The sequence below is a fragment of the Talpa europaea genome (genome assembly GCF_964194135.1).
Source record: "Talpa europaea genome assembly, chromosome: 15".
Taxonomy (NCBI): Eukaryota; Metazoa; Chordata; class Mammalia; order Eulipotyphla; family Talpidae; genus Talpa; species Talpa europaea.
In genome coordinates this window covers 77430802-77444344 of record NC_140083.1, presented here as the reverse complement: position 1 = coordinate 77444344, position 13543 = coordinate 77430802, and the positions used below count along the sequence as shown (strand labels likewise).

Here is a 13543-nt window from a genome sequence, read left to right as displayed (position 1 = left end):
GCGTGGCCCCAAGGCCAGAGTGAGGCTATGCGGGCTGGGGGCGTGGTCAGGGCTGGGGGCGTGGCCCAGGGAGAGGAGGGCCGCGGGGCGAGATGCGCCGGGCCGGGGCCGAGGCCCGGCCCCACAGGGGAGGCGGGCTGAGGCGGGCTGAGGCGGCTGAGGCGGCTGAGACGCGCCGCGCCGCGCCGGGGCCGGCGAGGGGCCGGAAGGGTGTGGCCGCCAGCCCGGCCCCGCCCCGGGGCCGCCTCCCCGCGGGTTCCGTTGGCTGTGGCGGCGGCCGGGGCTGTGGCGGCGGCGGCCGCGGGGCGGGCGTAAGATGGCGACGGAGGCGGCGGGCGCCCTGGGCCTGCTGTGGGGCTGGCTGTGGAGCGAGCGCTTCTGGCTGCCCCGGAACGTGAGCTGGGCGGACCTCGAGGGCCCGGGCGACGGCGCCGGCTACCCGCGGGCCCGGCACATCCTCTCGGTGTTCCCGCTGGCGGCGGGCGTGTTCTCCGTTAGGCTGCTCTTCGAGCGGTGAGCGGCGCGGGCCGGGGGCGCGGGGGGCGGCCCCGCGGGGAGCGGCTCGGGCCGGAAGCGGGTCCGCGGGCCGTCCCGGAAGCGGGGGGCGCCCGGGCGCCGCGGGTGGTCGCGGGGGACGCGGGGAGCTGGGGGCGCGGGCCGCTGCGAGCGGGAGAGTCGAGGGGGCGCTGCGCCCTTTGACGCTTAGTTCCCGGGGAGCGCCGAGGGGTCTTGGGGGCCTCCCCCCGAAGTACCGCTTCGGCAGGCGAGGACGCTCCCAGATCCCCGAGGCGGGAGCAGGAAAGGACCGCGGGAACCCGGCTCCACTGGGGCGGTGGAAGCCGAGGGGTCAGGTCGGAGCCAGGTGTTCTCGGCGAGAGGAGCGGGTTCGCGGGAATCTGAGCCTTGTGCGGACACCTGGGACTCTGAGGGTTGGCGGGCCGGGCCCCAAGCCTTGATTTGTAAGCTCACGAGGATGGGGGTGTGTGTGTGTGTGACAGTGACAATAAAATCCCGCCAGGGCCCTCCCTAGGAGAGTAGAAATCTGGTAGGGACAGGGTGTGGTTGGAGCCTGCGGCTCCCAGAGTGATAAGGTGTGAGATTAGTTGCACAACAGGCCTTGGAGGTCTGAACTGGAAGGAGCGGTCATCTTGGAAGGATGGAGAGCTGTGTGGCTCATGGGACAGCTGGATTGAGTCAGCTTCTGAGTGAGTTTAGCAGAATCACAACATATTTTGTTCAACCATGTGTTCTTGGTAGGAGTGATTTCCTTTTCTTTTGAGTCAGTGGCTGTAATCTGTATAAGACAGATAGTCACTGAGCACTTGATGTGGTGATTTTATGAAAGCTGTGTTGGTGGGGTTCGTGCAGACATCCTTTCCCCCCGCAACGATTTTGTGTGTGCCTGCAGCTGAATCTCCTCAGTCCTTTTTACGCATGCAGGTGAAGACCCACACTCAGGCCAGCTCATTTCACATTGAGGTTTCCCTGTAGCAGACTCATAGCAGTTGGTCAAGTCTGTTCAGACTCCAGAAATGGGAGGCTTCTTTCTGCAGAGGTCTCAGGTAGTGAGGTTTGGCACCTTGACATCTTCTGTTGGTTTGGACTTTATCTAGAGCAGGAATGCTATTTCTAGGATGGGACTATTATATGTAATCAGTTATCCTCTGAAAATTTAGTATTATCTGTTTTGGATTCTTTCTTTGATTTTTCCTACCATTTCTGATGCAAAAAGAACTTTCAAAAATGATTTTATGTAGCTAGCTATTCATCCATCCATCCATCTATTCATAAATTATGCAGTAATGTACATCAGAGTGCTCTGCCAGGCATTCAGGTGCAAAAATAAAGATTTTTTAAAGTAAATGAAATCCAAAACACTAATGTAATTCTGGATTCCCAGGAACTTAGTGTCTCACTTTTTTTTTTTTATAAATTTTATTGTTATATTCCCCATACAATTGCAGCCCCCCCATTCTGACCCCAATCCTTCCCCTCCCGCCCCCCTAAAAGTGTCTCTGGTTCATAGTTTTTTGTTGATTTTGATTTTCACTTTCTTATATTCATTTTCCTGGTCCCTTATTTAAGTTTTCTAGATTCCTGCTATGAGTGAGACCATCCGGTATTTTTCTTTTTCTTTTTGGCTTATTTCGCTGAGCATGATCCCTTCCAGCGCCATCCATGTTGCTGCAAATTGCATGTGTTTATCTTTTTTGAATGCTGAGTAATATTCCATGGTATATATGTACCACATCTTCTTGATCCAGTCATCTCACTTTTTTAAGTGTAGTTATTGTAAGTATTCTGGTGTGGCAGCACAAGCCACTTCTTTCTCCTAGGAGTAAACCCAGGCGCTTTCCACCCTAGCATCTGCATCTGAGAACTGAAAAAAGGGAAAGACGGTGCCATGACTAAAAAGGAAAATACACAATTCAGTAAGGAGAGGGGGATAAGAGTTCATTGTTTTTGGAAAAGATTCTTTGCTTTTCATATGAACGTGTGCCAATATGGAAATTTCTCCACATGCATAGCAAATAGGAAATATAAACACCCACTTAAATAACTTAAGTTTATCTTTAGGTTTCCAGAGAGTTCCCCCAGATAGCTGGAGATAGATATCCCCTGGCAGAACCACTGGAAAGGATCCTTTACCAGTGGGAATTCTATCTGGATGTTTCTATGGTGCCCCAGTGTCAGGGGAGTAAGAATGGATGCAAATACTGAGCTGAAAGCCTTCTAATATATTTCTTGGCTACCCTAGAAGCAGTCTTGCTATTGTGTTTCTCTTTAAAAACACACTGCCTTAATTTAGCAGTAGAATTGACTGCTATACAGGAATCTAGAAAACTTAAATAAGGGACCAGGAAAAAGCATAACTATAAAAAAGAAAATATCAAAATCAACAAACAACCATGAACCAGAGACACTCTATGGGGGTTGGGGGGCGGGGAAAGGAGGGATTGGGGTCAAAATAAGGGGGTTGTAATTGTATGGGGAATATAAAAAATAAAATTTAAATTAAAAAAAAATAAAAACCCAATATGACATTAAAAAAAAAGAATTGACTGCTGTATTGTCAGTTCCTCTGTTACTGCATTGGTCTATAAAGAGTATAGAAAGTGATGTCAGAAAGGTACAACTAGTCATCTTTCCTACATTTTATTTCTCAAATCCTACCCACTTAATTTATAGAAGCAATATGTGTAGTACTCATAGACTGTAAGAGCTAAAATTCCAGTCTCCTTTTTTTTTTAAAGATTTATTTTTCATTTATGCATACAAGAACTGGGGTGTAGGCCAGAGGTGCAAGGGGTGAGAGGATTCACCAGAGACCGAGTGGGGAGCAGAACGGGCAGATCTACTGAAATATGCTGCTGAGGGGAGCAGTGGGCGAGACCGGAGGGGTCTGCTGTGCCATGTGGGTAGTAGCTCCCTGGCCTGGGATTGAACTTGTGCTGTAGTGGCTGATAGCTTCATAGTGCTGAGACTTAACTCCTTGCGCCACCAGGGAGGCCCAGCCACACTATTTTTTAAGCTCCCACATATATTCAAGAGCTGCTGCCTTATCTGATAGGGGTGACTTGAAAAGTCACCTGACCATGAAGTGTTAGTGTCTGGCTGATTCACTGAAGAGCAGCAAGTGGATTTACCTACCTGCCTTCCAAAGAATGGAGGCTCTTCTTTGTGGGGTTTTGTTGACTGGTTGCATTGTGGTGACCTGCACCTTGCATAATGTCTTGGGGTATAAGAGCATGCAAATAATTATTGAATATTTAATAATTGAATGTGTAGCCTTACCTGGGGACTAGGTTTTCACTCTGAAATAGATGAGTAACTTGATTCAGAGAGGTAAAACTATAATGTCTCTATGTCTATTGTTTGGTGTTACATAGAGAAAGTGCACCTTTCTACCACTTTTTTCTTATTCTTTCTCCCCTCACCACATACATCCTTTCTAGTTACTCTACCCTTTCAAAGGAGAGGTAAGAAACTTCCACTTGTTCTTAAAAGATTTTTTCTAATATTATGTTGGTGCTTGAGAGCTAAAGGGAACAATGGGTCTTACTTAAATTGGATCTTATCAATAAGAATATTGCTTAAAATTTAATATCTTGTCCCTCAGCCCTTGTTCCTTGGAATCAAGTAGAACACCATCAGAGGTATATAGGCTCATTTATTTGAATATGATAATTGCAACAGGAACTTTATGTTGCCAGAAGGAAATTTTGTGATTTATACAGGAGATAAATAAGTGCTCAGTGGAAAATCCCTTCTCATTATGTTAAGGCAGCCTCACTAGGATGTCTAGCAGAGCCTTCTCAAGCTGCTGGATAGGTTCATTTGCTGGGCTGTCAGTAACTGGGAACCAGTGGTGACTCACTTTTTGTGCACGTTTCTTTTCTTTTTTTCTTTTTTTTTTTTTGGTGCACGTTTCTTAACCACTCATTTTTGTTTTTGTCTTCCTCTTTTAAGTCTTGCTACCTCGCTACATACTTTTCTTTTCCTGTTCTGCCCCTGACTTCCTCTAAGTGGGGGAAGAACTTTTTTCTCTACCCTACTTGGCCTGCTGCTCCCCTCCAGCCCCAGATCTGTGTAGTCACTGTATTGTGACCCAAGATTGAAGGCCCTCCAGACAGGGAAGAGGGACTTCAAAAAGAATGGACAGAGCTGCTAACAAGGCTGTAAGGGAGACAGGAGACAGCCCATTCATTCCATTGCATCCCCAAAGGTATTCTGATAGGCATTATTGAATTGTAGATCATAAAATTAAATCAGCTTTGCATATCCAGCAGAGCAAGATTGAAAAAGATGGTCACATTATCTAAGAATCCTCCTCTTAATAAGCTCCAGATGTCAGAAGCCTTATGCTTTCCTCCTGTCCCTGGGAAAACTTATTTCCCTGGCCCTTTCTGCACAGTGGGTGTTGATGCTCTAAGGACAACCCTGAATACTGTCATGTCTGAGGTCAGGTTCCTGGCTTATCCCTGGAGACAGTATATTTGTCACTGTGAAAAGAAACATGTCAGATATTTTTGCTTTAGCCACTTCCTGATTCAGAAAAGCAGGGTCCCCTAGATGGGTCAAGAAAAAATTAACAAAGGGGAGGCAGCAAGTGAAATCTGTACATCCTTATACATCAGGAAGGAGGAGATATGCCTATTTTAACTTTGTCTCCCAGAAGTATTTTTAGGCAGATGCAAACTTTTCTGAAGATTTCACTGAGTTTAGTCTCTGCGCTAAATGCACTCCTACATTATCTTGGAAAAACTTATTGAGGTGTAACTGCAAAAAAAATTAACCATAATCACTTCTGACTAAAAAAATCTGAAACCACTTTTCCTAGGTAGGGAAGCAGTTTTCCTTGATAAGTATTCTCTCTGAATTATCTAGAAGTATACTGTTCAGTGCCTCTAGTAGCTTTTGGGGCTTTCAAATGTGACTAGTCAGAATTGCTATGTGTTCTAAGTATAAAGTGCATATCAGATTTTGAGAGCTTAGTGGAAAAAAAAACCAGGAAATATCTCAATTTTAATTTTTTTTAAAGACATGTTTATTCAGTGCCTCAATTTCTAGTTTTGTTTACAGATTGACATAGCATTTTGGTTATATCAGGTTAAAGTATATCGTTAAAAACTCACCTGTTTTTTAATGTGGTTATTAGAAAATGTGAATTACATATAACTCATCTATTGGACAGTATTGATCATAGTGATTCAAAAAAATATAAATAACCGAGAAGAGAATTTTAATGTAAACTTACCTTTGAATCAGTTTTTTTGGGACCAAAAAAGCTGATATAAGTATATCAGACCATGCTTTGAATAATATGTCTTTCTGAAAAATTGTATTCAAAGTGGAATTTTTAAATGTAAATTATTCTATACAACTTAAATGATTAGTCGTAATTGTTTTGCGTAGTCTTCAACTATAGTGCCTTCTAGCCTAGCATTGCTCTCTAGTTTTGCTTTTCTGCTTCTATGTCCCGTCAGTCAGGTATGTAATGATCTGTAAACAAACAAGTTTGTCAAGTAGTAAAATGTACATGGGGTGCTGCACAGCCCTGATAAGGTGAGAATAATCATACTATTATATCTCTTTGCAAAATTAAGGAGTTTCTTTAAAAGGGTTTTCATTGGTACTGTTTAGATTTTAGTAGTGTAAGCATTTGTAAGAAGTCTCAATTATATACACAGGGGGTCTCAAACTAAATCAGATTGTTATGGTTGTATTTAATTCTTTTGGGGGAAAATCTCTGGTTATAAACTGAAACTAGTTAACTTGAATTTCTCCTGATTCCGCAGAACTCAGTGACTTTCTCCTGCACAGACCTGGTGGGTTATCTGATGACCCAGGAGGGCAGGTGGCATGGTTCTTTGAAGTACTTCTTCACCTTTTGGTTGAGAATTAACTTCATCTTTTTGCTTATGTGTTCATTCTTTTTTTTTTTTTTTTTAAGATTTATTTATTTATTTATACAAGCACTGGATATAGTCAGAAGCGCGGGAGGGTGATAGAATTCACCAGAGCCAGAGTGGGGAACAGAACAGGCAGACTGATGAAATACACTGCTGAGGGGAAGCAGCGGGTGTGGCAGGAGAGGTCTGCGCGCCTTGTGGGACCCTCCCCAGGGATCCATTGAACCCACGCTGCAGAGCCTGCGGGCAGCTTCGCAGCCCAGCGCTCTGCGCCACCAGGGGAGGCTCTGTCTGTTCATTCTTCAACAATTAATATTGAGGACTTAGAATATACCAGACACCAAATTCTGTGGCAGAGATAAAAAGGTGCATAAGTCATGGCATTTCCACTCAGAAAGAGTTAAAAAAAAAAAATCAGTGGTTAAAATACAGTGTGATTAATATGTGCATAAGGTTAAGTTATGGGAGTTTGGAGGAGGTGGATTCAGTTCCTTTTAACAGTTGTTAGCTGAAATGCAGACTAAGTGTTTCACTAACATTTGTTTCTTGGCTGTGAAGGATAGTTGAAACATCTATAGAAGAAGCTTCTTGTTAACCTTTTTCTCTAATCCACTTCTCTTTGGTGCTGGCATATATTTCTACTTCAGGCAAATGCATTCAGTTGGGTAATCACATATCCACTTAAAAAGATATTAATGCTTAATGAAAGAAATGTATGTAGTAGAGAAAAGGAGGAATTCTGAAACAATGACAATCTCAGGAGCCCAGATACTTCCCAGTCACACTTTGAGAAATATTGCCCTATAGCAAGTAAAATATTCTCTAACTTTTGTACAATAAAACTATAACTTAGTCTTAATTTGTGTTATCTGAAGCATTTTAACATACTTACTCTTATTTCAAGACTTATTTCTCTTATAATAAGGTAAGATGTAAACAGGATGCTGATCCTTTTTTCTCATCACAGCACCTAGTAGGTTCATCAGATTGCTCAAGTATATTAGTCACCTTAATTTTTTTAAGTCCCTCTTACAGGTCTAAGTGAAGGTAACTGCTGCAAGCGGGAGAAGGGGAGAAGGACAGCCTAGTGTCATTCTACAGTGTGTGTCTTGTTGTGGTTTAGGATATTATTATCAGGTCCTTTTCTTTTTAGTTTCTTTCTGCTTTGTTTCAAGACCAGATTTGCCAGTTTAAAAAAAAAAAAAAATTAGTCCTCAGAGGAAACAGCAAAGATTGCACAGACCATGCAAGAAATGTTGGAGTTGGTGGTATAGGTGTCCTTGAAAAATGTAGTGTCTTGTGCATAGCAAACAAATGTGAACAACAGATGTCCACAGCACATTTGCTTATATGTGGCAAATCCTATTCTCTTAAGAATTTACTTGGAAAAATAACACTGACATCAGTGCGCATGCGCACACAGAAAGTCAGCAGCAGATAAATAGTATTTGGTAATTTTAAACTTTTTGTTCTCAGCATTCTTTTTCACTCTTAAAAAATTATTAAGGATCCCATTGAGCTTTTGTTTATATGAGTTATATATACCTACCAAATTTTCCATGTCGGAAATTGAGAAATTTAAGAAATCCCTTTGTTGTTTCATTAAAAATAATAAACCAATTACATAGTAACATACAACACATTTTTTAAAAATAATTATTTCCCCCCCAAAATGGTTTACTGCGAATAGCATTGATTTTACAGTTTTGCACATCTCTTTAATGTCTGCCTTAATAGAAGGCAGCTGGAATCTCCTTGCTGCTCTGCATTTATTCTCTTGTAACGCATTGTTTTGGTTGACGTACAATACAAAAGTCATTGGAAAGCAGATGTATTTTTTCTTTGATACTGCAGCAAAACACAAGTAGTAGGTTTTTTTTAATAAGATTTATTAATTTATGCATACGGGAGCTGGGATGCAGGCCAGAAGTGTGGGGGTTGGAAAGGATTCACCAGAGACAGAGCGGAGAACAGAACAGGCAGGTTGACTGAAATACACTGCTGAGGGGAGCAGCGGGCGAGTCAGGAGAGGTCTGCTGCGCTTTGTGGGTAAACTCCCTGGCCAGAATTAAACTCCTGCTGCAGTGGCTGCAGATAGCTTCATCGTGCTGAGACTTAACCCGTTGTGCCACCAGGGAGGCCCGCAAGTAGTGGTTTCTTAAAGGTTGGTTGCAGTGTGAAATCTGATGAGCTGTTCATTCTCATGCACATTGATTAGATTTCATGTATTGTTCATTTGGAAAAGAGTGATTCACTAAGTTATATAGATCCCCAATTGTCAGTCCATCTCATTATAGAATATTAAAATGACCTATGAGTTAATCTCATCTAATCTCACCAGAAAAATCTTGAAGTATCAGGAAGTTGTCAGGGCAGCTATAAATATTCTTTAAAATTCTGATTGTCACCTGAAAACATCAGTTTTCATCATTGGCAACATTTTTTCTTAAGTGACAGACTTCATTTTCAAGAAAATGGTTTCTAATCTAAGCACCCATATCTGAAAAACCTTAGTTCGTCTGTTAAGACATTTTTCAGGTAAAAATAGTTTCCTGTGAAAAAGGCGATTTAGGGCCTCCCCGGTGGCGCAGTGGTTGAGCGCTGGGTTGCGAAGCTGCCCGCAGCCTCTGCAGCGCCGGTTCGATCCCTGGCTGCTCTCCGGCCACCGGAGGGGGGTCCCGCATGGCGCGCAGACCTCTCCTGCCGCCCGCTGCTCCCCTCAGCAGTGTACTGCGGTCCTTCTGCCTGCTCTGCTCCCCGCTCTGGCTCTGGTGAATTCTCTCACCCTCCCGCTCTTCTGACTGTACCCAGTGCTTGTATAAATGAATAAATAAATAAATAAATAAATAAATAAATAAATAAATAAATAAATCTTTAAAAAAAAAAAAAGGCGATTTAGTTCATCACCCAACTCAAATAGTCACCTAAGTGCATTTCCTTGAGACAGCCATGTAATTTTGATGCAGTAAGAATGCTTACTGTGTACTTCCCATTTTATCCTGATACAGTTCTTTTAAATGTCATTAAGTGTTGAGATTTAATAAAATTAATCATTTGTCTGGCTTCATCAAGATATTTTTTAACGACATAGCAAGGGAAAATGCAGCAACCAGCATCACTATGAAGATAGTTTTGACTTTTGGTTTTATGGGTCCTAAGAGTATTTCAGGGACCTTCTAGAGCCTGCAGACTTTGAGACCCTCTGCTCTAATTAAATGTAAATGTGTAGAGTAAGAAAGACCTGCATCGAACCCTAAGGAAACACCGTGTTTTGGGGAAAAGTAGAGGAAAAAGGCCTGAAGGAGAGAGACATGACAGCCATGCAGTATTTGATATTAAAAGCTAGCATCTAAAAAGTACTTTGTCTCAAATGCTGTTCTCAATGCTTTACATTGAATCCTCATAATGATTCTATAAGGTAGATACCTCATTTTTCTCATTTTATAGAGGAGAAAACAAGCACAGAGAAATCTAAGTAACTTGTCCAGAATAACTAACCGTGCACACCAAGCAGTCTAATTCTGCCACAAAAATAGAGGGAGAAAAGGTAAGGAAAGTAGGATGGTAGTGAAGCTAAGAGAGAAGAGAGTTTCACGAGGGAGGGCATTGTCGATAATTGATATGGTGCTAAATGGTTAGGTAAGATACAGGGCTGCAAAGCATCCATTTGATTTCACAGTAAGGAAGCCATTGGCATCTTTGACAAGAGCAGCTTCAGTGGAGTAAAGGAACTGAAGCCAGATGAGAGAGGGAGGAGGCCTGAGGTATGAGTGGGAGTTAGAAGGGAAGTCACAGGAGACAGCTTTTTCAATAACTTTAATTGTGGGGTGGGAGAAAGCCAGAGGGCATTAGGGATGGGGAAAACTATTTAAAGATGGGAAACCATGAGCATGTTTAAGGTCTGATGAGAAGAAACTAGTAGAGAGTGAGGCTAAAGATCAAAAGAAGGTAGGAATATACTACCTTGTAAAATTATACTAAGTTTTTGCTATGTTGCAATACTCCAAGCAGCGAATCACAAGTTATTGTAGTGAATTACAAACTTATTATCAATTGGCTTATAGGAAAGAAGACAAAGGAAAAAATGGATTTTAAACTGTACTTCACTACCCTAAATAAATTTCTCTGTTTATTAAACTAAGATTCTCCATTTGTTTTAAGATTGACTTGTGCACAGTTGGACCAAAGTGAAATAGTAATTCTCACTAATATGCATGGATAAGCAAGTGTTTTTTTTTGTTATTTTACTGTATTTTTCTTATTGACGGCCTCCCTGGTAGCACAGGCGGTTGAGCGCCGCACTGTGAAGCTGTCCACAGCATCTGCAGCGCGGGTTCGATCCCGGCGGACGGACGAGATTCCTACATGGCGCTGCAGGCCTCTCCTTTCTTGCCCGCTGCTCCCCTCAACAATGCATTTCGTCAGTCTGCCTGTTTTGTTCCCCACTCTGTCTCTTGGTAAATCCTCTCACCCTCCCGCGCATCTGGACTATGCCCCGGTTCTTGAATAAATAAACAAATCTTTTAAAAAAAAGAAGAAGAAGAAGGTGGGAATAAATAGAATAAAATTTCTGATCAGGAAGAGAATGGGTCTGAAGTACAGGGGGGACGGGGGATGTGTTTTCGATAGAATGGTTGTGGTACAGAAAGGAGATGTTCCCGTCTCTTCATAGGCAAGATTCTTGAGAGTCTTGACTCTACCTTTTTCTTCCTCCTCCTTATATCTCTTAACCACTTTAACTCACCACTTACTATCTTTTAAGTCTCCACTTAACTGAATTTCTTTGGCGATGGTTACCACTGGTCTCCAAATTGCCAAATCCAGAGGATACTGACATCTTTGTCTCACTTGGTCTCAGCCTCATTTGATGACTCCGCCTCTGGCCTTCCTAGAGCCTAAATTCACCTTTGAAAATAGTATTTTTTGGGCCTCCCCGGTGGCGCAGCGGTTGAGCGCTGGGTTGCGAAACTGCGCGCGGCCTCTGCGGCGCCGGTTCGATCCCCGGCTGCTCCCCGGCCACCAGAGGAGGGTCCCACATGGCGTGCAGACCTCTCCTGCCGCCCGCTGCTCCCCTCAGCAGTGTACTTCGGTCCTTCTGCCTGCTCTGCTCCCCGCTCTGGCTCTGGTGAATTCTCTCACCCTCCCGCGCTTCTGACTGTACCCAGTGCATGTATAAACAAAAACAAACAAACAAACCAGCAAACAAATAAATAAAGCATGCCTCTATAAAAAAAAAAAAAAAAAAAAAATTATAAAAAAAAAAAAAGAAAATAGTATTTTTACGTAAAAGCATTTACAATGGCAACAAAAAGCTGCAAACTTTTTTTTTTTTGCAATCATAGCGGGATAATTCAGTTAACAGCACAATTACTTCGTATAGTCAGCGTCAGAGACAACTGAAGGTGAAAAAACTCCCATCCCCAGCCATCACCTGCTGTAAATTCCCCTGCAGATTTACACCCCATGCTGTGCCAGGCAGGCTTAGTGCTGCTGAAAATACCACCAGCACGGGGTGATGTAAACATTCCGTGGTCAATTATATTAAAAACAGACTGTAAAGTTTAAAAACACATCTTACACAGCCCTGTATTTCAGTTTTCTTTTCTTTAAAAGGAGGGAGTTGTATTCAGGAGTTTAAATACTTTATAGACCAAGAAAACTTCCCCGGAATCAACTTCTCAGCCTCCTCTTCCTTGTTTTCCTTCTTTTTCTTTTCTCTGCCTTGATGGCCCCTTTTGAGCCACATCAGACTTTCCTTTAGCTCAGCATGCAGCAGTCATACCTCGTCATACTTTTCCTTGGACTTAATTACCTTCTCTTCACCTCCTTCATCTCAGCAGTGTTGCTCCGGATCCCTCCCGGTTTCTCTGCAGCCTCACCAAGGGACAGGTCAGGATGTTCTCTGATTTCTGTTGCTAAGAACGAGAGGAGAAAAAAGCTAAAGGCGTTCTCCTGGGTGCTTAGGGATCCTTGAACTTTGCTATTTCCCTTTAGGGCCTATAAATTTTTATTTCTCTTTTATAACTGGCCTTGCCCACCTTTGCCACCTATGTCTTCAGATTTTTTTTCCTTTTAGCAGACAATGTGTTCCACCTCCCAGTGCTGCTTGTGCTCTGCCCAGCAAGGTTTGCACAGGAATACATACATCTCCTTTGCCCGTGTTGAATTGTTTTCCCTCATGAGGCAGAATCTCCCAGCGCCCCTCCACCTCTCACGCAACTGGCGCTATCTTTGTGGAGCTCGGGCACTGCAGTGGCTACGGGAGTGGGAGCCAGACATCTAAATTCACCTTTCATGCTGGTGGTTTCCAGGATTCTGACCTCAGTTCTCTTTTCTCTTGTAAAGTCACATCCACCCTTGCCCTCACTTTAACTACCACCTGTATTCTCTTTCTCAGATCTTTGTTTGTGTTTTGGGGTGAGGAGGGAGGAGGACACCACAGTCAACTTAGTTTCCCAAACCAGAAATGTGGGTGGCACATTTGATTCTTCCTTTTTCTTTTGCCTCCTCAGTCACCAAACTCTCGATTTTACTTCCTCAGTTCTTCTCAAATACATTACTTCCTTTCCATTTCGAAAACCTAGTTCAGTGTTTTATCAAAACTAATAACATGGCATTTTTACAGCGCCTGACTGATCATGCTCCTTTATTAATATACAGATCCATTGGTCTGTTCTTTACCCCATGCCTAACAGAATAAAATTCAAACTCGGCATAACTGACAGACGCCTGTGATCTGGCCAGGAGCTACCTGTAGTTTTTTTCCCCTGTCACTATTGTCCCTCCTTACGCCCGTATTGCACACTGTGTTCCTTTTCTCTTTGCTTTAGTACTGGTCGGTCCTGCTGCCCAAATGTCTTTTTTTTATCTTTTCCTTCTCTTTCTACCCTATGGAAACCAAACATTTTAATGTGATTAGATTATTAAAGCTTCGGCTGTGAAAGGAAAGGACTTTCTGAGTCTGTTTCCTGTGGGACTCTGCCTTTTGGGGGGACATATGTCTTGGGGAAGGATTTTCAAATGCTGCTTGTGTACCTAAGAATACATTTTCTAAACAGACTTCACTGGCTCTAAAAATCTTTGTTTAAACATGTTATCTGTCTTCTCTCTGTGTATTAGGGGCAGCATTC

General features: G+C 43.0%; 1 protein-coding gene across 1 annotated transcript in view; it reads left to right on the top strand.

Annotated features, from left to right (window-relative positions):
• Positions 1-316: 316 nt before the first annotated feature.
• The window catches only part of CERS5 (ceramide synthase 5), a gene marked incomplete at both ends in the record, with an annotated part of 28991 nt that continues 15764 nt past the window's right edge, over positions 317-13543 (top strand). The window contains one exon of the mRNA XM_084256285.1: positions 317-513. Within this exon, the coding sequence (XP_084112411.1) occupies positions 317-513 (197 nt within the window). The remainder of the gene's footprint in view (positions 514-13543) is intronic.